At 37.8% G+C, this 25,548-nt stretch overlaps 2 protein-coding genes across 5 annotated transcripts; one reads left to right on the top strand and one right to left on the bottom strand.

Annotated features, from left to right (window-relative positions):
• The first annotated feature begins 289 nt into the window (after window positions 1-289).
• Window positions 290-10,362, top strand: LOC121419178. Of its 3 annotated transcripts, XM_041613531.1 has the most exons (4): window positions 290-919; window positions 2,799-2,911; window positions 4,768-7,358; window positions 7,610-10,362. In XM_041613531.1, exons 2-4 carry the CDS (start codon window positions 2,854-2,856, stop codon window positions 7,940-7,942), a joined length of 2,982 nt encoding a protein of 993 aa, XP_041469465.1. In that variant the 5' UTR covers window positions 290-919; window positions 2,799-2,853; the 3' UTR covers window positions 7,943-10,362. The 3 variants fall into 3 exon arrangements, with proteins under 3 accessions (XP_041469465.1, XP_041469481.1, XP_041469473.1); XM_041613547.1 differs by lacking the exon at window positions 7,610-10,362 and having other exon boundaries at window positions 4,768-7,579; XM_041613539.1 differs by lacking the exon at window positions 290-919 and having other exon boundaries at window positions 1,969-2,911.
• A 1,553-nt stretch (window positions 10,363-11,915) lies between these two features.
• LOC121419169 (solute carrier organic anion transporter family member 4A1-like) lies at window positions 11,916-25,506 on the bottom strand. Of its 2 annotated transcripts, none has more exons than XM_041613510.1 (12): window positions 25,135-25,506; window positions 20,795-21,095; window positions 19,698-20,006; window positions 19,116-19,320; window positions 18,506-18,605; window positions 16,280-16,401; window positions 15,601-15,855; window positions 15,094-15,289; window positions 14,051-14,222; window positions 13,434-13,615; window positions 13,014-13,078; window positions 11,916-12,681 (listed from the first exon to the last, which is right to left on the bottom strand). In XM_041613510.1, exons 2-12 carry the CDS (start codon window positions 20,933-20,935, stop codon window positions 12,410-12,412), a joined length of 2,019 nt encoding a protein of 672 aa, XP_041469444.1. In that variant the 5' UTR covers window positions 20,936-21,095; window positions 25,135-25,506; the 3' UTR covers window positions 11,916-12,409. The 2 variants fall into 2 exon arrangements, with proteins under 2 accessions (XP_041469444.1, XP_041469453.1); XM_041613519.1 differs by having other exon boundaries at window positions 20,795-20,976.
• Window positions 25,507-25,548: the final 42 nt, after the last annotated feature.

The raw sequence follows: 25,548 nt of genomic DNA, 5'->3' as shown, positions 1-25,548 counted from the left end.
ATCATCGTCGTCGTCGTCGTGTCACCGTCCAACACCAAACATACCGTTATCGGCAGTTTATTTCATCCTAAAGCTGGATACACTGACCGTGTTTTAACCTGATTCCTTGCACATCGAATTTTGAACGAAACATTCCGCAAAGCTCATAATGAATTTGACATCACCCCATAGATCCGACATTCCATCCTATACCACCCTACAATTAGGTATAGAGGAATAGAGGGTAAGGTGTCCCTTGCAGAATTTGTCAAGACTGTTGATTTTTTTTTTTTTTTTTTTTGAGGGGGGTTGTCAATTCTTTGCCCCTGCTGACGAGGTTTGCCATGCTCCCAGAAGCGTCATGATAAGCCGACATTTTGAGGGGGCGGGTATGGAATATATAGGACAAAAAATTACTATTAAAAAAAGCTACGAGTGAAGAGAGTGCATGAGCAAAATATATTTGACCCTATCAATACAAAAATCTCATTTTGTCATAGGTCTCGACATAATATTCGGAAAATAATATTATATTTTACTTCTTTTCTTTTCCTTTCCATTTCTTTCTTTTAATATTTTTTTCATCTTGGTCTTGAAAATAATTGGGGTGCTTCATAAGGCCTCAAAGCCACCTCCCCATCTGCACGCCAGTGGGTACGCCATTAACACAAGTTTCCTGTAATTTAGCAAATGGCAACTCTCTATGAGCAAGATTAATATCGGCATGTACCTCCGGCACTATACTGTATATACCGGACGTTGGAACGGAGGTATTTATCTCACTATTGTTCAACCAAAGATCACAAGTGATCCGCTCCAACGTTAAGCTAAATTCACGTTCCAGATTTTGTTTCCTGCTGATATTTTCACATGCAGGCAAAATTTTGAAGTAGTTGTCCATAAACCTGGTTTTGTTATACCCGTGAGAGAACAAAGCAGGGTGAGTAAATCATTTTCCCCCCAAATATATTGTTCCAAATCTTTGATCGAGCACGGGACGTACATTATGTGTATTTATTTTCGCTTTCATAGTTTTGCAGCATGGAACTCTTCACTATGCAGTATGAATAGGGTGTAATATTGCTGTAATTCAGATGATTAAAAGTATTTACAGAGTTGGGAGTATATAGCTTTATGTGTGTGTTCATTGTGATATGCAACTTGTGTGATTCCACATCCTGCCTAGCATTGCTTTTTTTATCATTATAAACCATTTTATATGAAATAAAAACTCTCATATGACGTGTATGTATCATTTTAATATCAGAAATTCAATAAATTAGTATAGCTATAGGTATCATTTCAAAATATGACCCAAAACCCCTCCTCCTTCAGTTTTTTTCATAGACTTCCCTCTGAATATTGAAAGAGCTAGATGTCCCTCTTTTTGAAGGAAGGATGAAAAGTCGGTGATTGGTTATTTTAGCTTGTCACAAATATTTCTACAAGGAAATCTATCAACTTATCAACTTCCTTTGCCTACCCCACCCTCGTTAACATCCATGATTGTGTACAATGATAAAATAGTAACACAAAAATTGTGTCACTAAACATCTACAGGGCAAAGGCACTGGTAATACCTATCGTCATTTTTATCACATTTGTCATCATAATTGTTACTATTACGATCATCAACGGGTTTTTTTTACACACTTAATGAAACTTGGTAACTTTATAAGGATTTCACAATGAGGGAGCATGGGGGGGTCGGGACTAGGTACTATATTTCTTTATTCTAAGTTTTGTTTTAAAGGCAACGTGACTTGCCTACAGTTGTCGTCGAGAACCATGGCTCATATGCGATAAGTTATGCTTGTATTGGTGACATAAACAATCCATTTATATAACCCAGTAACATTTGCGAATATTATTCTTTGATCACTTTTATTAAAGTAAATGTAAACACGCCTATGTGTAATCTAACGGGGACTTTGACATTAACATTCTCGACCAAGGCAAATAAAGCACATTTTTTTTCGAAGGTAGTACAGCGGAGTAGTGGTAAAAGCTAATGTATATTTCGGAATATAGCAATACAATATGAAATATGATGAAAATCGTCGTGATGTAGGGCGATCACACCTGGACAGTTTAGCCAGCATGCGACGCCGACTGACTGTCCTCATGACCAGTCGTTTCCTCCTTTAAACCAATTTCTTGTTATCAAACACTTCATTCCTAAAATATCGAGATTGCATTTTGTTAACATACAAGATATTGAGAATTCAAATTATTTGTATAAATGAATATTTGCGTTGTTAACAAATGAAATTTTTGACATAAGAAATGGGATTAAGAAAACGGTTTGCCATAGCCTGCGTACGCCTCGTACGAAGGCTTAAACATTCTTAATTTGAATCCTATTTAGATACGATGTTTTTGCGATAGCCGAAAAGCCTGTGGAACATGAACCCGGGGCATGAAGTCATAGATATATGAAATATATATGTACAACATAATCAAAAGATATTTTTGTGGTACTCGTGTCCTACGTGCTCTGTACTGTCGTGATGAAATAGAACCTATCTTAGATATCTTATTATGTGAACAATGCCCCAGTACTCAAACAGTGACTTAATGATACTATTAACATTACACTTCGTATATTATTGAAAATCGAAACTGAACACTTACATCCAGTTGAACATGATAAATTTACCTTGGTTTGAATATTTTGTTTTACTTTCGATGTTTACACTCGGAAAAGTGGTCACCAATTGATTTAGGCATGTTAGGAGTTGTCAATTTATGGTTACCGTATGACAGGACAAGGGTGCTAGTTCGATTATATTATGATTCTCTTCTTCCTTTTCACGCAGTTATTTGTTATTTCAAAACGACGGTGTATTAGAGGTCGACGCTTATTTCCTCTTCATGGCGCTACTGTTGCATATCGTTATCCTTCAGCAGCTGCTGTCGATATATGCATCAGGTACGTTTCCCACCTTTATCGGTGACTATGTATATTATCATGATTTCGCTGCTGTTTTGGATAATGGGCTATTTGTATATTTTGGTAAACGAACGGAATGACAAAGAAATCAAAAGAAAAGCAAATCTTCTACCAACCCCATTGATTGCTTGAAAACATGAATAAGACCTGCAATATTTATTCATGTTTGACTGTAGATATATGGGGTGGTATTCTGAGGTCATTTTATCTTTAAAATATTTTATTTTATCTCTTAAAATGAAATTGGTATTCTGAGATGACATTTTATCTCTCAGATAAAATTTACAATTTTATCTTGCGTATAAATTTTATCTTGCGTAACTTTTAATGATACGCAACAAAACAGTGCCTGCGTAGACAAAGACATCGCGTATCTGGGTATTGCAACGCAGATGATGTGCTTGCGCCCAAGATAGTTTGAAGAAAAAATAAAATAAACTTAAAAGAGGGTAGGGGCTATTTTATCTCCGCGACGTTGATTTCACCAATATTTCTAGGTGAATTAACCCCAAATGTTGACATGAAAATGAAGAAAAATTATATATTTATTAAGAATAACACCTTAACGTTATTCCTGTACAATAAGAAAGTATTTCATAAGACTTGTCTTTACTACTATTGTCTTTGAAATGATGCTTGAAAAGATGCGATACAGACCTCGAAAAAAGATGAGAGCATTGTGCTTTTTGTTAAAAAGAAATCTCTGGAAAGACGCGCGAGCGTATAGTGCAAGCGTATTTGAAGTCAAAAATTAACGCAATCTCACTCCTTTGCCACACCTCCTTGTGGAATGGATTTCCATTGGTTGACTGACACGAAAGAGCTATAAAAGCGCGTTTCTAATTGGATATTGATTAAAAAGTAGGTGTGTCTTACAGAGATAAAATGAAGATAAAATGGTTCTCAGAATACCAATTTGGAGAGATTTTAAGGGCATTTTATCTCACTGATTTTAACGGAGATAAATTTTTTTATTTTATCTGAGATAAAATGGATCTCAGAATACCACCCATGAACATTATATTTCATGTCATCCTTGATTCTTTATGTACACCCCCGGGGGGCCACTTACATTGACGAGTGGATACCATGCGCGACCAAAAAAACACGTAAAAAGGATGTCCTTTTCACGATAGGGCATGTTACGTACGTAACGTGATAAGGGTGTCAAAAACACAAAAATAATGAAAAAGGGGTATCTATTTCGCTAGGAAAATTACGTGTTTAGGGTCGAATTTGCGGGATGATAAAACAAAATTTAAATGTTTTATAAAGGATGTCCTTTTTGCCCTAACACTTCGTGTTTAGAGTCTGATTTGCGCGAGGTGTAGACGGTGGGGTCGTACTTAACCAAATAAGGTAAAGCCGACGACCGAAGGACCCGTAAAAATAAAACATTCCTGTACTTGTTTAGGAGTTCATTATATTTGTCAAGAGTATCGTTTTGTTTCCAATACTTGTTAAGGTTAGGGTTTCACACGCCAAGGGGTGCATTTTCATAATATGGAAATTACGTGTTTAGGGTGCTTTTCGAGACCCCGTGGTCGCGCATGGTATCCACTCGTGAATGGAAGTGCCCCCCCCCCCGGGTGTACACCCTCCCGTATGTTCATCTCCCCTCACTCCTTTAGCTCGATCTCCCTATCTATTGCTCACTCTCCTTCATGTATTTCGTAATTACGGCCAAAGACGATCAGGCACTGGTATTTGCCATAAAGTAACCATGTCATAAAAAATGGCAAACACACAATAACAACACGAGATTGGAAGAAGTGACACGCATCAACCAAAGGTTCTTTTCACGTAGATCTATATTTTTATTTTTTCTTTCACAGCAACGACTGTCAATGTCACAATAAGGGAAAATACATTTAAGACCTGCACCTCGGCATCGTGTGGCAAGGTAAAATGTGGAGACGTGCCCGGTGATCCAACTCCTTGTCATTGTGACCAGGCGTGTGAGTTCTACAACGACTGCTGCGGAGACTACAAAATGGTCTGCTCTGGGACGAACTCTACAGAGAGCACAAGGGGTTTCCGTGAATCAATGGGTGCTATAGGAGAGGTGAACATTGAGTGCATCTCTCCAAACGCAGATTCATCAGATGCTTTTTGGATGATCCAGTCATGCCCTGGAACGTGGAATGATGATGTTTTGCGCAAGAAGTGCACGTCATATGAGCCTTCAACAAACATCGATTTGGGGCTCTTGCCAGTGGTCCATGGTGGTGTTACGTACAGAAATATATTTTGCGCTGTCTGCAATGGTGTCGAGTTCTATAACGGCGGTCTCACTGGTTGGAAGTTTGAATTCAGTTGCTCGAAGCAGCATGCGTCATTTGCCGAGTCCGAAAACATAACAATTCACGAACTGATCAATTATGCAAATTGCGAACCACGTTTTTCGCCTCCTTCAGGTGTGCCACAAAGTAGTCTTCGCCCCTGTCTGAACTATGATTATGTAGCAGGTTGTCCGCCTGATTCTCCACGGACTCTTCTAGAGGGATGTATGTCCTTTACTGGCATCTTTACAGAAGAATCGACAGGTCGATACAAGAATCCATACTGCAAACTTTGCAATGAGGGCGCAATCAGTAAGAATTGGACAACTGTTGAACAAAAAGAATACGTGGAGAGATTATGCTCCTCTCCGGGGGAGTCTTTGACACCTGGCGTCGCGTCTAGCAGCGTTGGCAGTTTTGGCTTTATAGACGAATCTATGGAACCCAGCGACAATGATATCGGCATGTCCCTGACACCGATCTCCGTGATTGTTGATTTTTCTGGTAAGAGTGGTGTGTCCATCTTCTATTCTGAGAACATGGTTGTGGAAAGGCAGGTGGCGTGTAACGTTGGTGAAGTCTACGATCTGACATCTGATGGATGTGTGGCAGTAACATGTGCTGATGGATATACACTCACTAATGGTAAGTGTGTCAAGGATGCACCGTCGGTCAATCTAACCTGTGGTAACAATAATGCCAATTTGGAGTTATCCATGACTGTGGTAATAGCGACAGAGAGCAATGACACGTGCCTGAAACTGGAAATTCATAAATTGGGTCAGCTTTCGAATTGCATAGCTGTAAGCCTGAACTTGCCCAATGAATCATTCACTATTAGACATCAGATTCCACAGGATAATGTCACTAAACAAGTAGATAATAACAATAACTGCAAGGAAGTTATGCATGAGGGACGGGCTTACACATCCATGGAATACACATTTGACACAACAGTCCTTGATTATGAAGAGCTTGAATACGCCATCGACAAGTCGCTTCTGTACGTTTATCAGCCAGCGATGGGTTGTGATATTAAAGATGTAGACATTTCACGCAGATGTGTCGCGATAGAAGGGCTCCCCAATTGTGATCGCGGTCGTAAGGAACTTTCTTATTATCAGTTTCAAAATCATAATGGTACATCATTTGTTTACGACAACGAGACGGGCAACCTCTACCATCCATATGAGACGGAGCTAATAGCGACTTACGACAGCCAATATCCTTCGACCATTCGCACATTCCATAAGCAAGAAGTTGTTCACATCTGCGACCGAGGGCACTTTCTTTCCTGTCCGCTAATATCTCGAAATGTATCGTATTTCACCACAGTGGAAGGGAAGGCTAATTTTCTAAGACATGCAGCGACCGGGGAAATACTTGGTCCAGATGAATACATGGTGGCAGCAGATGGCAACATCCAGGTATGTGTGCCAGAGGGATCGGGTCAAAACGCAACAGTGAACGAAACCGTTGTGAAATACTTTTTCCGGTACGATCGGTCGCAGGTTATTCTTAGCTATGTTGGTGTGTGTCTGTCACTTGTTGCACTAATCGCGACCTTCCTGACGTACAGTGCCTTCCCTGTCCTCCGACAGTGTGTCAGCAACAAACTTATCATGATACTCTGTGTAGCTCTATTTGCAGCTCAACTCCTACAATTATTGAATGGCCTTGCAACACGAAACGACTACGCCTGCATGATAGTAGCAGTCGTCGGTCATTTCCTGTGGCTCTTTGTTTTTGCCATGACAACAGTTCTAGCGATCGAACTGGATAGAACTTTCGGCAGCTTGAACAACTTCAGCGTGTCCTCAGATAGTCTCGTCTCTCTTTTGAAATACACGACATTCGCCCTTTCCTTAGCCGGTGCCATCGTTGCCAGTTGTCTTGGGATTCATTTCACAATAGGGGAAGAGATAGACTTTCATTACGGCAGTGAAACTCTATGTTGGATTGGTGACAGGACTGTGAATCTAATAGCATTTGGTGGGCCACTCGCGATTTTCTTATTAGTAAACATTATATTATTTGGACACACAGTGCGCGGAATAAGGCATGTGACCAAGATTCGAAATCGTGCTATCCGGCATTCTACCACCTTGAAGGAAAGGGGAAAGGAGCTACAAATATATTGGAAGGTAAGTATCAACACTTTTATTTTCTGTTCTGGAATCTTACCATGGTAAATGCGCATGATAGTCACTGACTGCACTTCATCTCTAAAAGAAATCCCAAAGCATTGTAATGACAAAGTTGTAATATGCAATGAGGTCAGGTTTGTTTATACGTAAATATGTAGCTGAAATAAGACTATTGGTCAACTCGTGTTTTTTTTTCAAAATTACTACATGGCTCTCTCTCTCTCTCTTCCCATCTTTTATGCGTGTAGATATCAACACTATTAGGTTTCACCTGGCTTTTCGGGTTCGTAGCCGCTTTTGTAGGAGTGCCAGCCCTATGGTACATCTTCATCATCCTAAATTCTCTCCAGGGCGTCTACATTTTTCTTGCGTTCATGGCCAACAAAAGGGTCTACCACCTCTGGGCCAGCGTATTGTGCTGCAGGACACGGGGTGACAAACTGACAAAGCAAGGAAAGGGCCATCGTAGCAATGGTAAATCAACGACTTTGACACTGGTTGCAGGAACAGTATCGACGGCATCTGAACACCGTATCGCCAACCAGTTCACAACCTGGAACTCGAGTGCGACAAAGGTGTGACATGTGGCTTGAAACGTCTCATTTTGTACATCTTACAAGAAATCACTTGTGGGTGTTGACCCATCTTCTTACCGCTCAGGCAAAAACATTCGACACATGCAAATGTAGATATAAAAATCTCGCATACCTGTATTTATTGATTGAGATCAAGCGACACCAGACTAAAAAAAGAACAAAAACCAACAATCCAAATCTTCATCAGAAAAAATATATATTATGTACTTATTGTGTAAAAGAATTATAAAACTATTAAGAAGGAAAATGAAATTCCATGTCATTGCAATTGGACCTACTAAAATTCTCAATAATGCTCAGAACTCTTTCAGCTTTGTTTTAAATCTTGACGATGGGACTTCATGAATACAGACACGAGTAATAGCGGTCTCATCATCGATAAAAATGTCCATTGATAAGAAATCTTGGGATGCTTTCAAACGTCTGAACGGATCCTATTCAAACCATGAACTGGCAGCATACACGTCAGTGGTAATCTATCTCGCCTAAATTCATGAAAATGCAAATGAATGATGGTAGGTCATAGTTATAAATGAATACCTGGTCATATGTTTGATTTGAGGAAAATCGACAAAATTAGGATTCACACCATTAATATTCAGAAAACAAATATGTTCGGTCAGTATAATTTGGCTATTACCTTTGGCGTGTTAGAACTGTTTTACAGGTACTGTGTGGGTTATCAATTCTAATGCCCCGTTGTTATTTTAATGATTTTGCACATTGGGGCTCACCATTAAGGTACAGAATCGTGATAGGCAAACTTTCAATAAACAATCTCATACCCTGTAGTGCCATTTATATTTCGTTTAACCTGCACATGTATATATACTAGTTTGCAGTTATTGTGCTATCGCGTTGAAGTAATATTTATACTGACATACATGCATTCGGGAAATTCCACTAATTCAACCGTCCTTTTAATGGATAATTTCTTTCATTATGCATTTCTATCTTCTGGGCTGAAATATAGGGCAACAAACAAACCACTTCCAGATTGGGGATTGTGTGTTTCTAATATTTTCATTGAAAGGAGAAGTCCAAGGTGACATTGAGTTGGCTTTAAAAATCAGAAAAAAATGCTCCTTTTGACGTCACCCTTCCCAATGGACTCATTTCAGGTAATCCCACTAAAAAATGTAATTTCTTCTAAATCTACCGAAAGTAAATTTATCACATCAAGAAATAAATCATACAGAATGCAAGATGATTCCAAATACATATGCATTTAAAAGAAAAAAAAATACGGGCATTAAAACTAACGCATATGACTTTTATTAAACTGGACGTAACAGTTGTGAGAAATTCACATTTTAATCGAGCAATACATGTATACTTTTGCTGTTCAGGCACCGTTACACAAAGATTACTGATCATTGAAAATTTGAAACGATAGATTGGTTGAAAGTGGATTTGGAAATCCTAAAACTCATGCGCCAGTCATATTGATTGGTCGTTGTTATTTCTCGTAATTTACTGTAAACCTTTGTGCTATGAAGCCCCGACAGCATAGTCTTTGTTTTCAGGCACTTAACGAATTAGCACATTTACTGAATATCTCACAAGAAATGATATAAATACCCTGTACCTTTTTGACCCTACGTGTATTATCTACTTGGTCTAAAATTTTTAAAGATTATCCCTAAAAGAACTGTGAGGCATGATGCCCCCCCCCCCCTCCTCTATGCTTCGCGCGATATTTCCAAAACGCAAAAAGATAGCGCGGCAAAATTGTTTTACTTTAAACATAAAAAAGGGAAAATTTGAAGTGAAACTGAAAGTCTCGGGCAACTTATGAGGCCAAATTCGCGACACACGGGTATAGCATCGCGACGCCACGTAACTTCATGACTCATTGTTATACTTTGTGTACAAAGTCTATGGGAGATGAAATTCATAAAAGGGTGATTATTTTTCGTTCTTATTGGTCTGCTTAATTAATTTAGGGTTAAATTTAGTTGTTAAATGGTCTGTAATAATTTCCATTTATAAAGAAACGATAAAAAACACAAAAAATACATAGGAAATTCTTAAAACAAAAAAAAAATGAGAAAAAAAAAGGTTTTCGCAATTTTCCTTTGTGGAAACATGAAAATTAGATTAAAAAGATGACATCTGGGGAAAAAAAAGAAAATTTGAAGTGAAAATGGGTGTAAAATTTACAAATAATGATTTTCACGAATACATTTGCATATTTTATTCATAGTAAATAAAATATTTTTTTCATATTTTTTTTCATATACTGCATGGCTTGTAATTTATGTGCGTCCCAAATTTCGGCACGATCGCGCGATATATCTCAAATAGCCTCGTTCTTTAAGAGTAAATCAATCATTCGATTACTCGTTGACATAATCAAAAGGGTTCCAATGTTTGAACGTAGACAAAAATACATGTACACTTAAAACACAATCAAATTAGAGAACCCGGAGATTTTATACATTATATATATATATATATATATATATATTAAAACATTTTAAACACGGCCCGTATTCTGAGCTAAGGTTTGGATTTTACCCTGGTTTAAAGGTGTGGTCTAACTATGGAAAGCCAATTAGGGCCCCAGGTCCCTAACAGTACACATTCCATTTATTAACTCATATAACACCCCGATTGTTCATAATTGTCTGGGAACTGACATCTCTTTCTTTATTATGAAAGCAAAAACAAAATAAACAAAATTTTTAAAATATGGCTCCCCATAATTTTAGCAGAGTTAGACCGTGGTGTAAGTTAAACCTGACTTCAGAATACGGCCCAATGTAAACAATTCATACGAGTTGAATGTGTGATTTACTAATGAAAATATTGGAGGATTTGTTGGGGGGTTGACGAAGTTATATATAAGGCTTCAATGTTTGGTAAAAAGTTACATTGTTGAAATTTACAAAAAAACAACACTGATTGAAGTAACAACATTATTGAGATGAAAGTATTATTGAAATAATAAGTTCATAAAACACATAAGTTTTTACTGTGAATCTCGTCTTCATTCGAAAATCGGGCAAAAATAATACTGTTTTATGCGGTCCTTGAAATTGTGCCAGAGATTACCTAAACTGACACTATATATTGTTGGATTAAACTAAATAAGCAATTTAACAACATATATAATTGAACCGTGATCCCCCCCCCCCCCCCCTCCAATTTTAAAACGTTAAAAATCCATTCCTGAAGTGGGAAATCAACAGGGCAATTCAGCAGTTGACCCTTATTTGCTATATAAAGATTAAATGCTCTATAATTATGACCGACTGCTCGAACATTATTTCAAAACAATGTGTTTGTTTTTCGTCAATCTTTACATGTTCCCTGAGAAAGAAAATATGGCATGCTGAAAATATTAAAAGCGGTAAGAAACAAAGAAAAAATATATATTCCTATCGCTATCTAATAGGAGTATTTTTATATATGAATAAAAAGTTTGTAAGGATCATTGGGAGAATTTTAGTACGTTTCTGCTACTACTTACGGAGGTTTTTAAGTGTCATCGACTTGTCAAGTCGCCAAGACGACATATGAAAAGTAGTATGTCGACATCATGATGGCGAAATAATTATCTTGCCAGTTCGACATAAAAGTTTTTTGTCAACATGGCGAGTTACATTATTCCATCTAGTCGACTTATGAAAGGTTGTATGTCAAAGTGGCAAGATATATGAACTCGCCATGTTGACATAATAAGCAATTAAAGGCGAGATTTAATTTTATATCCAGAAGTGCACACCGCGCGCCAATGGCTGTTGGTATATCACTAGCCACGCTGCATCGGCCAAGATTCGTTTTCAATTACGGGATAAGGTACCTGCATGGTGTTGATATAAAACTAAATCTCGTCATTTACTATCTACACTATTAATGCGTGATAATGATCACACCATGTATAGATTTTTCATTTGTCGAATTGGCGAGATAATCTATCTGACCATGTCGACATACAACCTGTTTTTATGATTATGTCGACTTGGCTTAATAATTATCTCGCCATGTTGACAGACAACTTTTCGTTAGTCGACTTAAACTGAAAAGATTTAAAGTCGAATCGATTTTCATACGATTCTCTTTCAGCCTCATTCCACTCCTACCAATAAGTTTGCATAGAAAAGTCTCAAAAAGAATAATGTCACTGGGGCCAAAAGCATCACTTGGTCCCAATATTCAAAAGTGGAAGAAGTCAGAAATCGAAGACAAAGAATATTGAGAGAAATACATTATTCGTTGATTTTGCACACTTTTGTTTTCATCCTGTTTTTAACCCTTCACGTTTTTCGTTTCCTGCGGATGAGACTCAACGAAAATAAGAAGAAAATGGTCAAAGATAGTCGTTTGAAAAAATTCAACTGAAAAGCATGCTGGTCATTGTGTATTATTTCAAATTTAGAAATATAAATACTTGATACAGATTCGTAACAAAATACTATTTTTGAAGATGCTCATTCAAAGCTATTATCACGCAGTATCATCTTTATGAACTGACTCTCTTGCATTTTGATCCACATCTACCACACTTATCCTTTCATTGCTACTTGGTTTATAAAACGCTAGCGCTCCTATAAAGAAGAAAATGGATAACAGTCTCAGCATCATACAGAGCAACAGTGCCGTCAGTCCGAATTGTTTGTTGTCGTAAATTAAGCAGGCCGAGCCGTCACAGGAGTCTTGCCACAATACACAAACTCGGTCGATGAGGGCGCCAAACACAACAGGACCGGGAATTGTTCCTGGACGAAAGAGACGGGAAGTAATTCTTATGAAATGAGTTCTATCGTCAAACCAACTAGATCACCAAGAATCATAAAGTTAACCTACATTTCTTTTTTTTACATAATTCATATTGCTACATTTGTTCGTTTCGTTTATTCATAAAATATAGATTGTTGGATGAAATATATCATTGCTCATTTTGAGATAAGGAATTAAGGAATAAAGAACAACAAGGAATCAATTTGCATGTATTTATAATCAAACACACGAATTTATATAACAAATATCTCTATGTAATCAGAACGTATGATTTCTATTGCTTCTTATGATATGATATTAAACAACTTACCGAAAGCTCTGAAGCAAAGTGATTGAATACCAAGTGCAAACGAACGCTGATCGTGTGAAACACATCTAAAAGGTCAGAATAACAAATAGAAGTGTAAGATTTTGCGAGTAATTTTCTTATTGATTATGGTGACAACACAAACAATAATAATAAGAATAACAATAATAATAAAAAATGGCATCTTTGAAAATAGTGATAATAATAATATCAATAATGACAACAATGATAATAAATATAATATTAATGACACAGTAATGACGGGCATTTTAAGATCACTTATCACTAATAAAATGATGATCCTATTACGATACAAAATTATCAAATTTATCTGTCATTCACACAAAAAAAATCAATATGTCGGTGATGTCAGTTAATGTTAGCTCTAACTTGATAACAGCACAAAATTTATCAAAAACATACCTTATTGAGGCCATGGTGGACGGGACCAAGGCTAAAAAGGTGCCTAAAAGCTGAAGAAATGTAAGAAAGATATACAGAGTTTCTTTCGAACACGATTGGGGACAGCGACCTAGCTCTGCCGAGCCTCCAAGCACCTCCGGGTCAATAGTCGAGTTACCAATACATGTGCAGTTGGTATACATCTGTTTCATACACACAGAAAAAATAAAATCATGAAGTAAAAATAAACAAGGTAATATTGGCTCCAGGTTATTTTATAAGCATGTCCATTATAATAGTGTTAATGAGTCAAAAATATAATTTTCGAGTATCCATTGCAATTACACAAAGGATGTTAGATAAATACGAAATAAATAACGCTGCAAGAAAGATAGCAGTAACAAGATAACCATAAGAAAATATATGTTGACAAATCCTGAATAGAAAAGCTCATCTGCCATAAAAATAAATAGTTGAATATATCCACGGCCAGGTCTTTTATAGAAAGCCGACAAGAATTATCATGCTGGTTAACCAAGTAATCAATACCTTCATGCAGATATTATACATGTACATGTCGAAGGTATAAGAACTTTCTGTTTACGAGAACGTTCTTTCGAAATGGGATAATGAAATACCTTTTCCACTCCGTTTATCTCCCCAGTTTCTAAGCAACCTGCGAAGCATGCTGAGTAGTACAAGATACCATCAGTCCCGCACACTGGATCGTATGTAGTGGAGCAGCCGCATCCCGTATTGCAAGATGCGGTCAGATTGCTGTCTAACGTTCCATCTCTTTCAATATTTCCTCTAAACGGTAAAAAAATGGAAGAGAAGAATTAACAAAATTTGGAGGTATTAATACCTTTCTCTACAAAATGCGACTGGTATGTTATATTTCTTTGATCATAAGGTAGATGGGTACCGGTAAAAAAGCTGTGTGCACCTGAATAGGTAGCCTAAGCTTAGCCGGGTAATAATAATAGCTCCTCCTATTATTGATCCTGTATCAAATCATCAATCAAGAGCACTTAAAAAAAGTAAAGTCTTCTATCAAGATTTCTAGAGGCGAAACGCAGACGGTTCATATGTCCTCTGGTCCCGGGGGGGGGGGGGCCACTTACATTGGCGAGTGGATACCATGCGCGACCAAAAAACACGTAAAAAGGATGTCTTTTTCACGATAGGGCACGTTACGTACGTAACGTGATAAGGGTGTCAAAAACACAAAAATAATGAAAAAAGGGTATCTATTTCTCTAGGAAAATTACGTGTTTAGGGTCGAATATGCGGGGATGATAAAACAAAATTAATTTTTTTTTATAAAGGATGTCCTTTTTGCCCCAAAACTTCGTGTTTAGAGTCCGATTTGAGCGAAGTGTAGAAGGTCAGAAGGTGGGGTCGTACTAAACAAAATAAGGTAAAGCCGACGACCGAAATACCCGTAACAATAAAACATTCCTGTACTTGTTTATTGGGGTTCATTTCAGGGAATATTTGCCAAGAGTATCGTTTTGTTTCCAATACTTGTTAAGGGTAGGGTTTCACACGCCAATACTTGTTAAGGGGGTGCATTTTCAGAAAATGGAAATTACGTGTTTAGGGTGCTTTTCGAGGCCCCATGGTCGCGCATGGTATCCACTCGTGAATGGAAGTGGCCCCCCGGGCCTCTGGTACTCACGTGTTTGAATATGCAACGGACACTCCGGCAAAAGGCACATTGGGACATTGTATGGAGAATGCTGGCAGCATACAGAAGCCAAATAAAAGACTACCCAGACAGAAACGAATCATTCCACGATATTGGAAGTTAAAGAAGGTCACAATCCAGCCACCGACTAAGGCACCGCAGAGACTGGCAGGGATCACAAGAAAACCTGTATGAACAAAAAAAAAACAGACAAACTGCTGCATCAAATGCCCTAACTAGAGTTTCTTTTCATAGAAAAATAACTCCCAAAACCAATTCTAGAATGCCTATACAAGCAAAATATGGTGATCTTTTTAAGCAAATTTATAAACAAAACCTCTTTTTCATATCCAAGCAGAAAAAACCGAGACTATTCAACATTTCGTTTAAATATTGAAGCATCACCACGATCGTCGGTGACAAGGAGGAGGAGAAGAAGAAGATGATGATGATGATGATGAAGAAGAAGAAGAAATTAAAAAATGCTTAAAAGCTAACCTGTTTTTAATGCTGCATCACTTGCAGGAATGTTGAATTGCGTTTCCATAAACTTCGGTCCAAATGTCGCAAGGGATGATATGATAAACCACTCGGTGATGGCAGCTCCGTTCACACACATGAAAGGGATGTTTTTAATCAGGTTTAAGCTGGCTTTGGGGAAATCTTTCAAAGCGTTTCCGTAGCCCGCCCGTGCAGCAAACTCAGAACCTTTCTGTGTTTGAGATACTCTCTTCAAAGCTAACTCTTTGGCCGCTGAAAATAAGGAAAATTGTTTATTTCTAAAATGAAGGTCATTCTAAAAACAAATAGTGCAATCGTACTAAAAAAGCAAGGGCGTAAGACTTACCAGTCATTTCAATTCGTGAAATTTAAAATTTAAAATGAGAGATGTTACTTTTGTTTCCATCAAGTCAAAAAAAAATTGATGGGAAATAATTAAAAATCTGTATATAAAGGACATATTGACAAATAAAAAAACGAAATAATAGCCATCTACAATCATTATTACAATATTTTATGTTTGTCACCCTTCGTTTGTGTTAATGCAAGAACGGCATACAAATCCATTGTTTATCATCATCTATCATACCCATATCACCACTCAAGATTCTTGGTACGGGGAAAAAGAATCTGTCATTTTCTTTCTCTTTATCATGCCCTCCATGCCTTGGCTTACCTGGCATAGATCTTGGAAACATGAGGAAAGGAAGAGCGATCGATAGAGCCATGCATCCTGTCAGGATGAAACCAAGCCACCAAGCACCAACCCATAAAGGACTGTCTGAAGAAATCGTTAAGCTATCAAAACAAACAAAAGTATAGATCTCTGAAAGACGGAATCGCACTTTACATCATTATTTATTATTACTATTATCTCAGATTTTTTTTCTACTCTGCTGCTTTTGCAAGTTTGTCTTGCAAAATGTGCTAATGGGAACGGCTTATTATTGTTCTCCTTAATTAGCAAACGTCTTCGAGAGAAATACGCGGTATGTGTTTGTTGTCGTTCATTTTTGGTCAAAGCTCACTTGCGTCGGCCAAATAATAAATTCGTCACTTCTCTCACTTCATCAGTTATATCGTATTCACTAGAAGAAATCATGCGACAAAACAAAATTTTACAAACATAACCACACAGTTGCGGTTTACGAATTCACCTGCCTAAATTTCACTCATTGATTATCGGTTTCATTGGGTAAACAGTATATATGCACATGTCCGATTTTTATACATCCCGATGGTTCGCTCAAATGATCATTCTACCGCTCTTTGTGTGTAATTTCTAAGTTTACACTACGGGAAAATCTCATTCCAGAACTTCCAATTAAATATATCATTGAATAATCTCATGGCTAAAGGCAAACGGAAGTCGTCTAGTAGATATTGGAAAGGTCATAAAGAAAGTTATATATATATACATATAGATAATCATTATTCAGTGGTCTAAGAGTGGTCTAAGAGTGGTTTAAGAGCCCACAAATTTCAATGTTTGCCCCTTTGCCAATGTGTAATACATTAATAATTATCCTTCAAGCAAAATGGAATTTGAACACAATCTCAAAAATGTTTAACTAACCCAACAAAATATGGAAAATATACTAGCAGTCCGCCCGTTGGTTAGAAAATCTTTGCTTGTAATTTTGTTTAACCAACAGTTCTGAGGTTCATATTTGAACCGACTGGTCGTGAAGGAATAATTTCTATAACGGGAACTCTCGAATCCATGATTCACAACTATAAGATGAGGAAGTGATATGACCTATTTTAAAGGTCATTGATAAGTGAGTCAAGTTTGAGCTGTCGAAATGGCTATGAAGACTAGCTTAACCCTCGTAAGGAAATGTGTGCAGTTCGTCTGGAGTTCTACTAGGTATGTTTTTTTTTCAAATCACGCTGAAGGATTGTCTCTATATTAACACCTTTTCGACAAGCTAATTGCTCTTCTGGGGCAAGACGATTTCAGCCCATCTTTTATGAGAGGATTTTGCCTCATCTTGGCGTGTAAATATCTAAAAGGATGTACAGTTCACTCTAAAGAGAGTGATCTAATAGAATCACTCCGAAACTAGCGTGATAAGGGACTAGATAGATCGTTTACATAATTAGCATGATTAGAGAGTACCATTACATGAAAATGTCAACATAACGCATATCCGATCGAGCACTGTAGCTGACTGGGAACATTAGACAACATAAACCGTATATATTGGGTTGCAATACTGGCCGAATAATAAATATTTGAATAAAAAAAACACATCTTCCTTCTTGTCAGGTTCTCAACATAATAATAAGGAAGTGTGAAATATAATATGTATTGATAGGCCTATACAGGATCGGGTAACATGTTATGCAACTTTCCCCCTGATATTGCTATAATTATCATTATTACGATCAGTATTATGTTCATTAAAACCAGCAGGTTGCATTAGAGAACGAACAAGACACTTGAACACCCCCATCCCCCTTTCTACACCTCCTCCAAAAACCAGCATATTACTGCACGAAATATAATTTAATCAAATTATAGAATGTGGTGACGAAGTGTTGATGTTAATGCGATAGCTTAATGTCTAAATATTCATATCTAAACAGAAGTTAGCGGGCTGGGATATGATTATTACCCATTGATAACAATATGGAGCATTTACCTATCATGTAGTTACCGTTTAAAGAGGGCACTGTGTAAATTATCACCCCAGCTTTAGCCCAAGCTATTGAAGGCGCTTGGTGCTTTCAAGGAATTAATCCTGCGAGGAACCCACCCCACCTGGGTTGAGTGCAGCAAAATGCAGATCAATCTTGTTTCATCACCCATTTATGTTGGTGGGTGTTTATTACAAGGAATGTTTTTATATAATCCACTGTATGACTATGTACTTTAATAGAACCTTGATAATCGTACCTTTCTTGATCTATGGTTACGTCCGTATAGTGGTTTAAGAAGAGTCCCCCGATGAGATACCCTAAGGCTGGGCCAAGCGTTGACATACCCTGAAAGAGACCTGTGCAAAATTAATATTTTTTAAAGAGAATTTTCAAAAGAGAATAGCAGGCGTAAGCATTGTGTAAACCTATCCATATAATATTACACAATAATAAATCGCCTACCTTCCATGCAGGTGTAAAAATGAGATCAACTCAACCAAAGTTCTTACCCCCCCCCCCTGCACTTTCCCTGCCCATTCATTTTCTTCAAGTTTGATACAGGTGTCACTAGTCTCTACCAATACACAGTGGCGGCACCAGGATTTTTAAAGTGGAGGGCAAAACAAAATGTTGTTGGCAAGGGCCGACAAGAACTCGCTTTTTAAAAATCACTCCAAAATGTTTTTCTTTCATAATATTTCAAAGATTAGAGAGGGCAAGTGCACTGGGGGAGGGCAAATGCTCCCTGTGTCCCAATGTCCTTTTGTTGCCGTCAACGACAATGCAGTTTGTTCTCAACATTGTCATCATTGTGATGAAATACATAAAATAGTTATTTCCTGTCACTTGCCATTATACGTACATACCCACATACAGAGGTGAGCGTTTGGTCTCAACATTCTCATCGATGTAGGTGACACCCAATGTGTAGATACCAGATGCACTGAATCCGTGCAGGAGTTGGGCGAGGATGAAGACACCAATGTAGTGACTGAGTCCTCCAGAGCTCCCCGTACACTCCCGATCAAGGGTCGCGTTGCCATCCAGTGAACAAGTGTCAATGCCTGCCGTCTGCATGGGTTGAAAAAAAAGTTTTGATTAGCACAACCTGATGGAAGTGAAGGTAACGGATACTGGTGGGATGGTTATGACCATTGTCATCATAATCATGGCTGAGGTGATGGTCTTGGTGGTGGTGGTGATTATGATGATGATATTGATAATGATGGTGGAGATGATGATGATAATGATGATGATGGTGATGGTGGTGGTGGTGATGATGATGATTTTAATGAAGATGATGATGATGATACAGACGACGACGACGACAAACCAATTGTTGGAAGTCGTAACAAAAATCTGATCGATTATGTATACACAAAATTCATGCCTTAATTTGAAAGTAGGATTGGGGTTCACGGCCCCACAAAACTACGAAAAGGAATTACCTGGTACTGGTAACGTCCAGTCGTGAAATGTGGCAAGGAAAACAGGAACGAGCTTGCCGCGAACCCCAAAGCTCCTATCCCCAACCACCTCGGTTTGTGAGCCCTCTCTCCGAAGTACGTGACGAAGACGACGACCAGTAGGACACCGAAGTCGTACGAGCTCGAGATGAAGCCGCTCTGGACGCTCGGGAGGTTGAACCTGCGTTCGAGTGTGGTCGTTACCACGTACACGATGCCATTGACCGTCATACCTTGCGTGAAACCGAAGAAGCATAAGCATATCAGGAAGCCGATTGGACTGTTACAGAACTAGAGGGAGAGAGAGAAGTAGAAGGGAGATAGAGAGGAAACGAAAGAAAAGAATGATGAAATTAAAAAGAAGAATAATGAGAGAAGACAAAAATGATGATGATGATTATGAAAAAGGAGAAAATGAAGGAGGAGGAGAAAAACGAGGGAAAAGAATAAGAAGAATGAGAAAACGAGAAGAAAAAGCAAAAACAGAGAAAATAAAAAGTAAAAGATAAAGAAGATAATGAATAAATACAGAGGGAGAAAGAGGAAAAGAAAGAGATAAAGAAACGGGATGTGGATATGTAAATATTGGGATTCTTTACGGAAATAAGAGGACAGAAAATGTCCTGGCTTTCAAATATTTGTAATGTATACTTCGAGTACTTTCTAAATAAATCATTTGCAGTTAATTTACAATAACTGAAGGTCAGAGCTTGTTATGATTGAAATCATTTGCAATGCATAGAATAATGATATTAAAATTAAATAAATATGGTTTTATTGATGGAGTATACGTTAACTCGATACCCATAAAGGCAATAAGAGTATTTTCTCAATCCGGGCGGGCGGTGCGTGTAAGGTTGTGAAATATTGAATTTTGTTTAGTTTTGTAATTTCATAATTGAAACAGAAATAAACATGAGAAGACTATTACTTATATAACTTTCACTTACATAATTATCGAGTGATTATTTTTAATTTCATTTCATTTTTTTTTGTTTCCTTCACGGTGACAAGTATAAAGTGATCAATTATTAAAGAAAAATGATGATAAATGCTATATGGATTGCTATTTCTCATACCTGCAAGCGACGGGGATGCCATGCCCCAATACCACATTGTGTCTGCTTTTCCTCGCCGTAGACCTCGCCAACAACACCTTCATCGACGTTCATACCCTCGATGACTTCGCTCTCCGACGTTTCCTTCCTCTCGTCGGCCATCGATCTGTCTTATTCGCTGCACCTTTGTCGTTTCGTGATTCCTGATTAAAATGACAGTAAGTTGTTGATTTAGACGAGTTGTGTGAATTGTATGTGGCCCTTGCAGTTTGCCTCACAACGGCTCCATGCAGGTTGTCTCCCAACCAAACTGTTACATTGGCTGTCAGAGAAATTCACAATAAATAAGGTTATATTTGGGAATATGCTAGGAATGGCATGAATAATAAGCCCCCCCCCCCCCCCCCTCCAGTCCCGGTCATTCCCGCCATTTGCAGCTGAGCGGGGTGACATCATCGTATAAACACAACTAGGCCAATTGCAAGTTGTAATAATGTTGTAACTTGTGACCATCACATGACAGGAGGCTTGACATGATATGATTACGAAGAGCTTGACATTGGTATGACGTCACGATTTTGGTATGACGTCATGATATTCAAAAGCGGGAAGCCAAGATCAGTGTCGATCTTGAAATGCGTGAAAATATGAAGGCAAAGGAACTTGACATGAAGCCAAATGAGGAATGATGTCGAGGGTTTGTCCATAGCGAGTCACGTCCCCGCGTAGAGACATAAAGCCAGCACTTTAACAACATAATTATAAGTGGAATCATTTTTATGAATAAACTACGAGCTATATATAATAGGTATACATGTAGATATACAGTGCATGGTCGTATGCAGCGGGCGCATGGGCAGTTGCCATCCAAATCGTTTGAAAACGTACATTTTAGTTGAAAAAAAAAATCCTCCATAGTGTGCACGAAAGCACCCCAATGACGATCTTGGCCGCATTGCTCCTTTCCGATTTTGTTTTCTGATTTTTTAATGCGTCTTACCCCTCTCCCTCCCCCACCCGAATAATATTTCTGATACATACCTAGATACATAGATCATTTTAATGTGAATAAGTTTATACCAGCACAAATTCATATCATACCCCCCACATTAACTTACATGATACTTCACACTATATTAGGCATAAAGAGAACACGCCAATCTTATCATATACGTATAATTCATAAAGTACATAGATGAATTGACCAAGTCAAGCTGATTATGTTCAATATCCACTTTTTATTATTATTACTATTATTATTATTATTATTATTATCATTATTATTGTTATTATTATTACTATTATTATTATCATTATCATTATTTGTTATTATTCAGATTATCATTTATTGTTATTATTTTTTTAAAACAAAGGCCCTTAATCCCAACTGTCAAAATAAGTTCTTACAAAATACTGAAAGTCATTCTTAACCGAATTTTGACATGATACATAGTAGGAGATGCTAAAACAGGTGATTATGTGCTCACATAGATGTTTTGATTCATTTACCTCCATGCTTGATTTCATTATGTTACATACATACCCCGGTGCATCATAAATGTAAGTCAATATCATCAGAAACCATATACCTACAATATGGTATTTATGGTATTCATCAGAAACCATATACCTACAATATGGTATTTATTGTCTTTGTCGTGCCCTAATGAGCCCGATTTCTCAAAGGGTGGCTAACTTAGCCCGGGTTAACTTTGGCCCATTGGCTAACTAAATTTATATCGTAACACACCCTTTGAGAATTCGGGCCATTGACCATGTTGACGTGAATATGATACAATTTCGCAATGGCAGCTATTGTACTTTTTTTTCTAGTTCATTACTAGTAATTTACTTCGGTCAGTAAATCAATTGGTAGCAAACGAATACACACAAAGCATACGGCCTTGACCTATCCACCACGAGAGCGAGAGAGATTGGCAACAATTCATCGACAGAACCTAAACTTATTATTCTGTGTCACGAAATGTTGCAAATCTCTTTCATATCCATCAGAGCCAATATTGGATTGCAAATGTTCAATCTTCAATGTTCGTGATGTCAAACTAAACTCCCGGGGGCCACTTACATTGACGAGTGGATACCATGCGCGACCAAAAAAACACGTAAAAAGGATGTCTTTTTCACGATAGGGCACGTTACGTACGTAACGTGATAAGGGTGTCAAAAACACAAAAATAATGAAAAAAGGGTATCTATTTCGCTAGGAAAATTACGTGTTTAGGGTCGAATTTGCGGGATAATAAAACAAAATTAAAATGTTTTATAAAGGATGTCCTTTTTGCCCCAACACTTCATGTTTAGAGTCCGATTTGCGCGAGGTGTAGAAATCAATGTGGGGTCGTACTTAACCAAATAACGTAAAGCTGAAGACCGAAGGACCCCTAACAATAACACATTCCTGTACTTGTTTAGGGGTTCATTTCAGGGAATATTTGCCAAGAGTATCGTTTTGTTTCCAATACTTGTTATTAGTAGGGTTTCACACGCCAATACTTGTTAAGGGGTGCATTTTCAGAATATGGAAATTACGTGTTTAGGGTGCTTTTCGAGACCCCATGGTCGCGCATGGTATCCACTCGTGAATGGAAGTGGCCCCCGGGACTAAACTATCCCTTTAAAGAAGTGTTCTCCACGGGATACTCCACTCACTTCAACTAGGGAAGATCAGTTGGCGAAAATTCATTAGAAGTCGGGCTTAGGTGAAATCCAGAATAAAGAGTGATTAACCAACATAATAGCGTGTAACTTCTCGACGATGAAAATAATAGTTGACAATCTGATAAGCAAATTATCGGTCGAAATGTAGAAGCATCATCTAGTCGGGCCAATATGTTGGATAATTTTGAATTTGACCACAGTTCGTTCTTGGCCAGCGATAAATGAACAATTACCAACATTTTTTTATTAGTGTAATACACCTTGTAGTATGGGTAGCCAAATCCATGAAACCGACTACCTCTGATATAAAAATAACACACACCACACACCTATTCTTAAACTATGAATTTTTGGATTGGCGTACAGATGCGCTTGTGGGCATGCCCCCCCCCCCCCTCCAAAAAATTATTCATTTATTTATTCATTGATAAAAAAATAAAATAATAATAATAATGAATGAATAAATAAATGAAAATTAGAAAATTAAAAATTAAAATCACGACCAAATAGGAGAAAAAGAAAGAAAAGGAAATAAAAAAAGGTTGAAATACATGACATGTGTTTCTAAATAATTATATCAAAATCTATTAGAACAATTTTGTATTCAGAATGTTCACATTTTTGCTCGCTCGCATCTGGAGAAATTTTACCCAATACGTCACGTACGTCTGGCCGTTATTTGGTTCACTAAGCTGCTGAATTGTTAGGTATAATCAAAGCCAAATACTTGATGCAATGAATAGTTTCCTTGTTTTCTAAATCCAGCTACGAATAAGACACAACTTATATATGTACGCGTGTAGGCCTACTGTAGACCACATAACCTTGAATGCTAATTGCAACAGATGTTGGATTCATCCCGTACCATTACATTATAAATGTGTCAAGTCCATGGAACACACGTTTTTGTTTGGAGCTATGGTTGTTTTTGCTTACAGCAAAATCCATTAGATCACAAGAAAAATGATGGCTATATCATGCGTCAATTAATCCTGTAGTTTATCAGTTGGGGAAGGATGATTTCCTCTCATTTGACTACGGTTATTGTTGTCGCCGCTGTTTGTCGGAAGACTCCATGTGCATGTGATATACGTTATGGAGGTTGTGGTGGTGGTGGTGGGAGTGAGGAGGAGTGAGGAGGAGAAGGTGCGTGGAGGAGGAGGAGGAGGATGATGATGATGATGATGATGATGACGGTGACGATTATTTTACAGTGCGAAACTAAATTACATAACATGACCAAAAACCAAAATCATTTCGTATATATTTTCTGCTATTGGGTTGAGGCTTTGTCGGTTCATTGTAAGCCACAACGTGGGAGCCAAACCTATATTCATCACTGTGATTTTCATGAATAGGCGCGGCTCATGCATTCAGAAAAGACCAATCTAATTCATTTTATTTTTGTAGCCCTTGATCGTTGAGATGTAACGCGTAGGAGTTTATTTCATCTTGTCTCTATTTCTAAGGATTGTTTGTGTCCTGAGAAGATCAACTTCAACTCAAATTAAATATTCCTTAATTGCTAGGCACGTCATCATCTCAGCTAGAATAAAATCAGAGTTAATAATAACAATATTCAGATCAAAGAATTGTCAAAGCATCCATACTGTGTAGTTATCATATTCAGGCTTATATTTAGAACAATATCATACTAAAATGTTACGTAAATCTACACTTACCTTTATATAGTCTGTTCCAAGGCCAGGCCTCCCGTGTCCTCCTCAACAGGGTTGAGCAGAGTGATCAACAGACTTTCACCATTCGCATCTACACGCGCATCATTCGGGCAGAGCAGTTAATAGCATCAGTCGATCATATTGAATAATCGTACGACCGAAGCTGAATACAGGAATAATCACGTAATAAACAAATGGTGCTGGTTCATTCCTGTTTTCTACTTGCACTTGAAATTGGCACGTTTACTTGGCTCGACAGGAAATTGTAGCATTTGTAGGTCAATTTCTCCTTTGAATAAACGTTCCTAAATACCGAGTTGCGGGTATGACCATGTTACAGACGAACAGATCGTGTACATTTGGCAGGTATACAAAAACACGCACAGGCGAACGTGGTCGTTCGATCAATCGATGCTA

This window comes from Lytechinus variegatus, chromosome 1 (assembly GCF_018143015.1).
Source record: "Lytechinus variegatus isolate NC3 chromosome 1, Lvar_3.0, whole genome shotgun sequence".
Lineage (NCBI taxonomy): Eukaryota > Metazoa > Echinodermata > Echinoidea > Temnopleuroida > Toxopneustidae > Lytechinus > Lytechinus variegatus.
The sequence above is the reverse complement of the archived record's forward strand: the minus strand, read 5'-3'. Positions and strand labels throughout refer to the sequence as shown.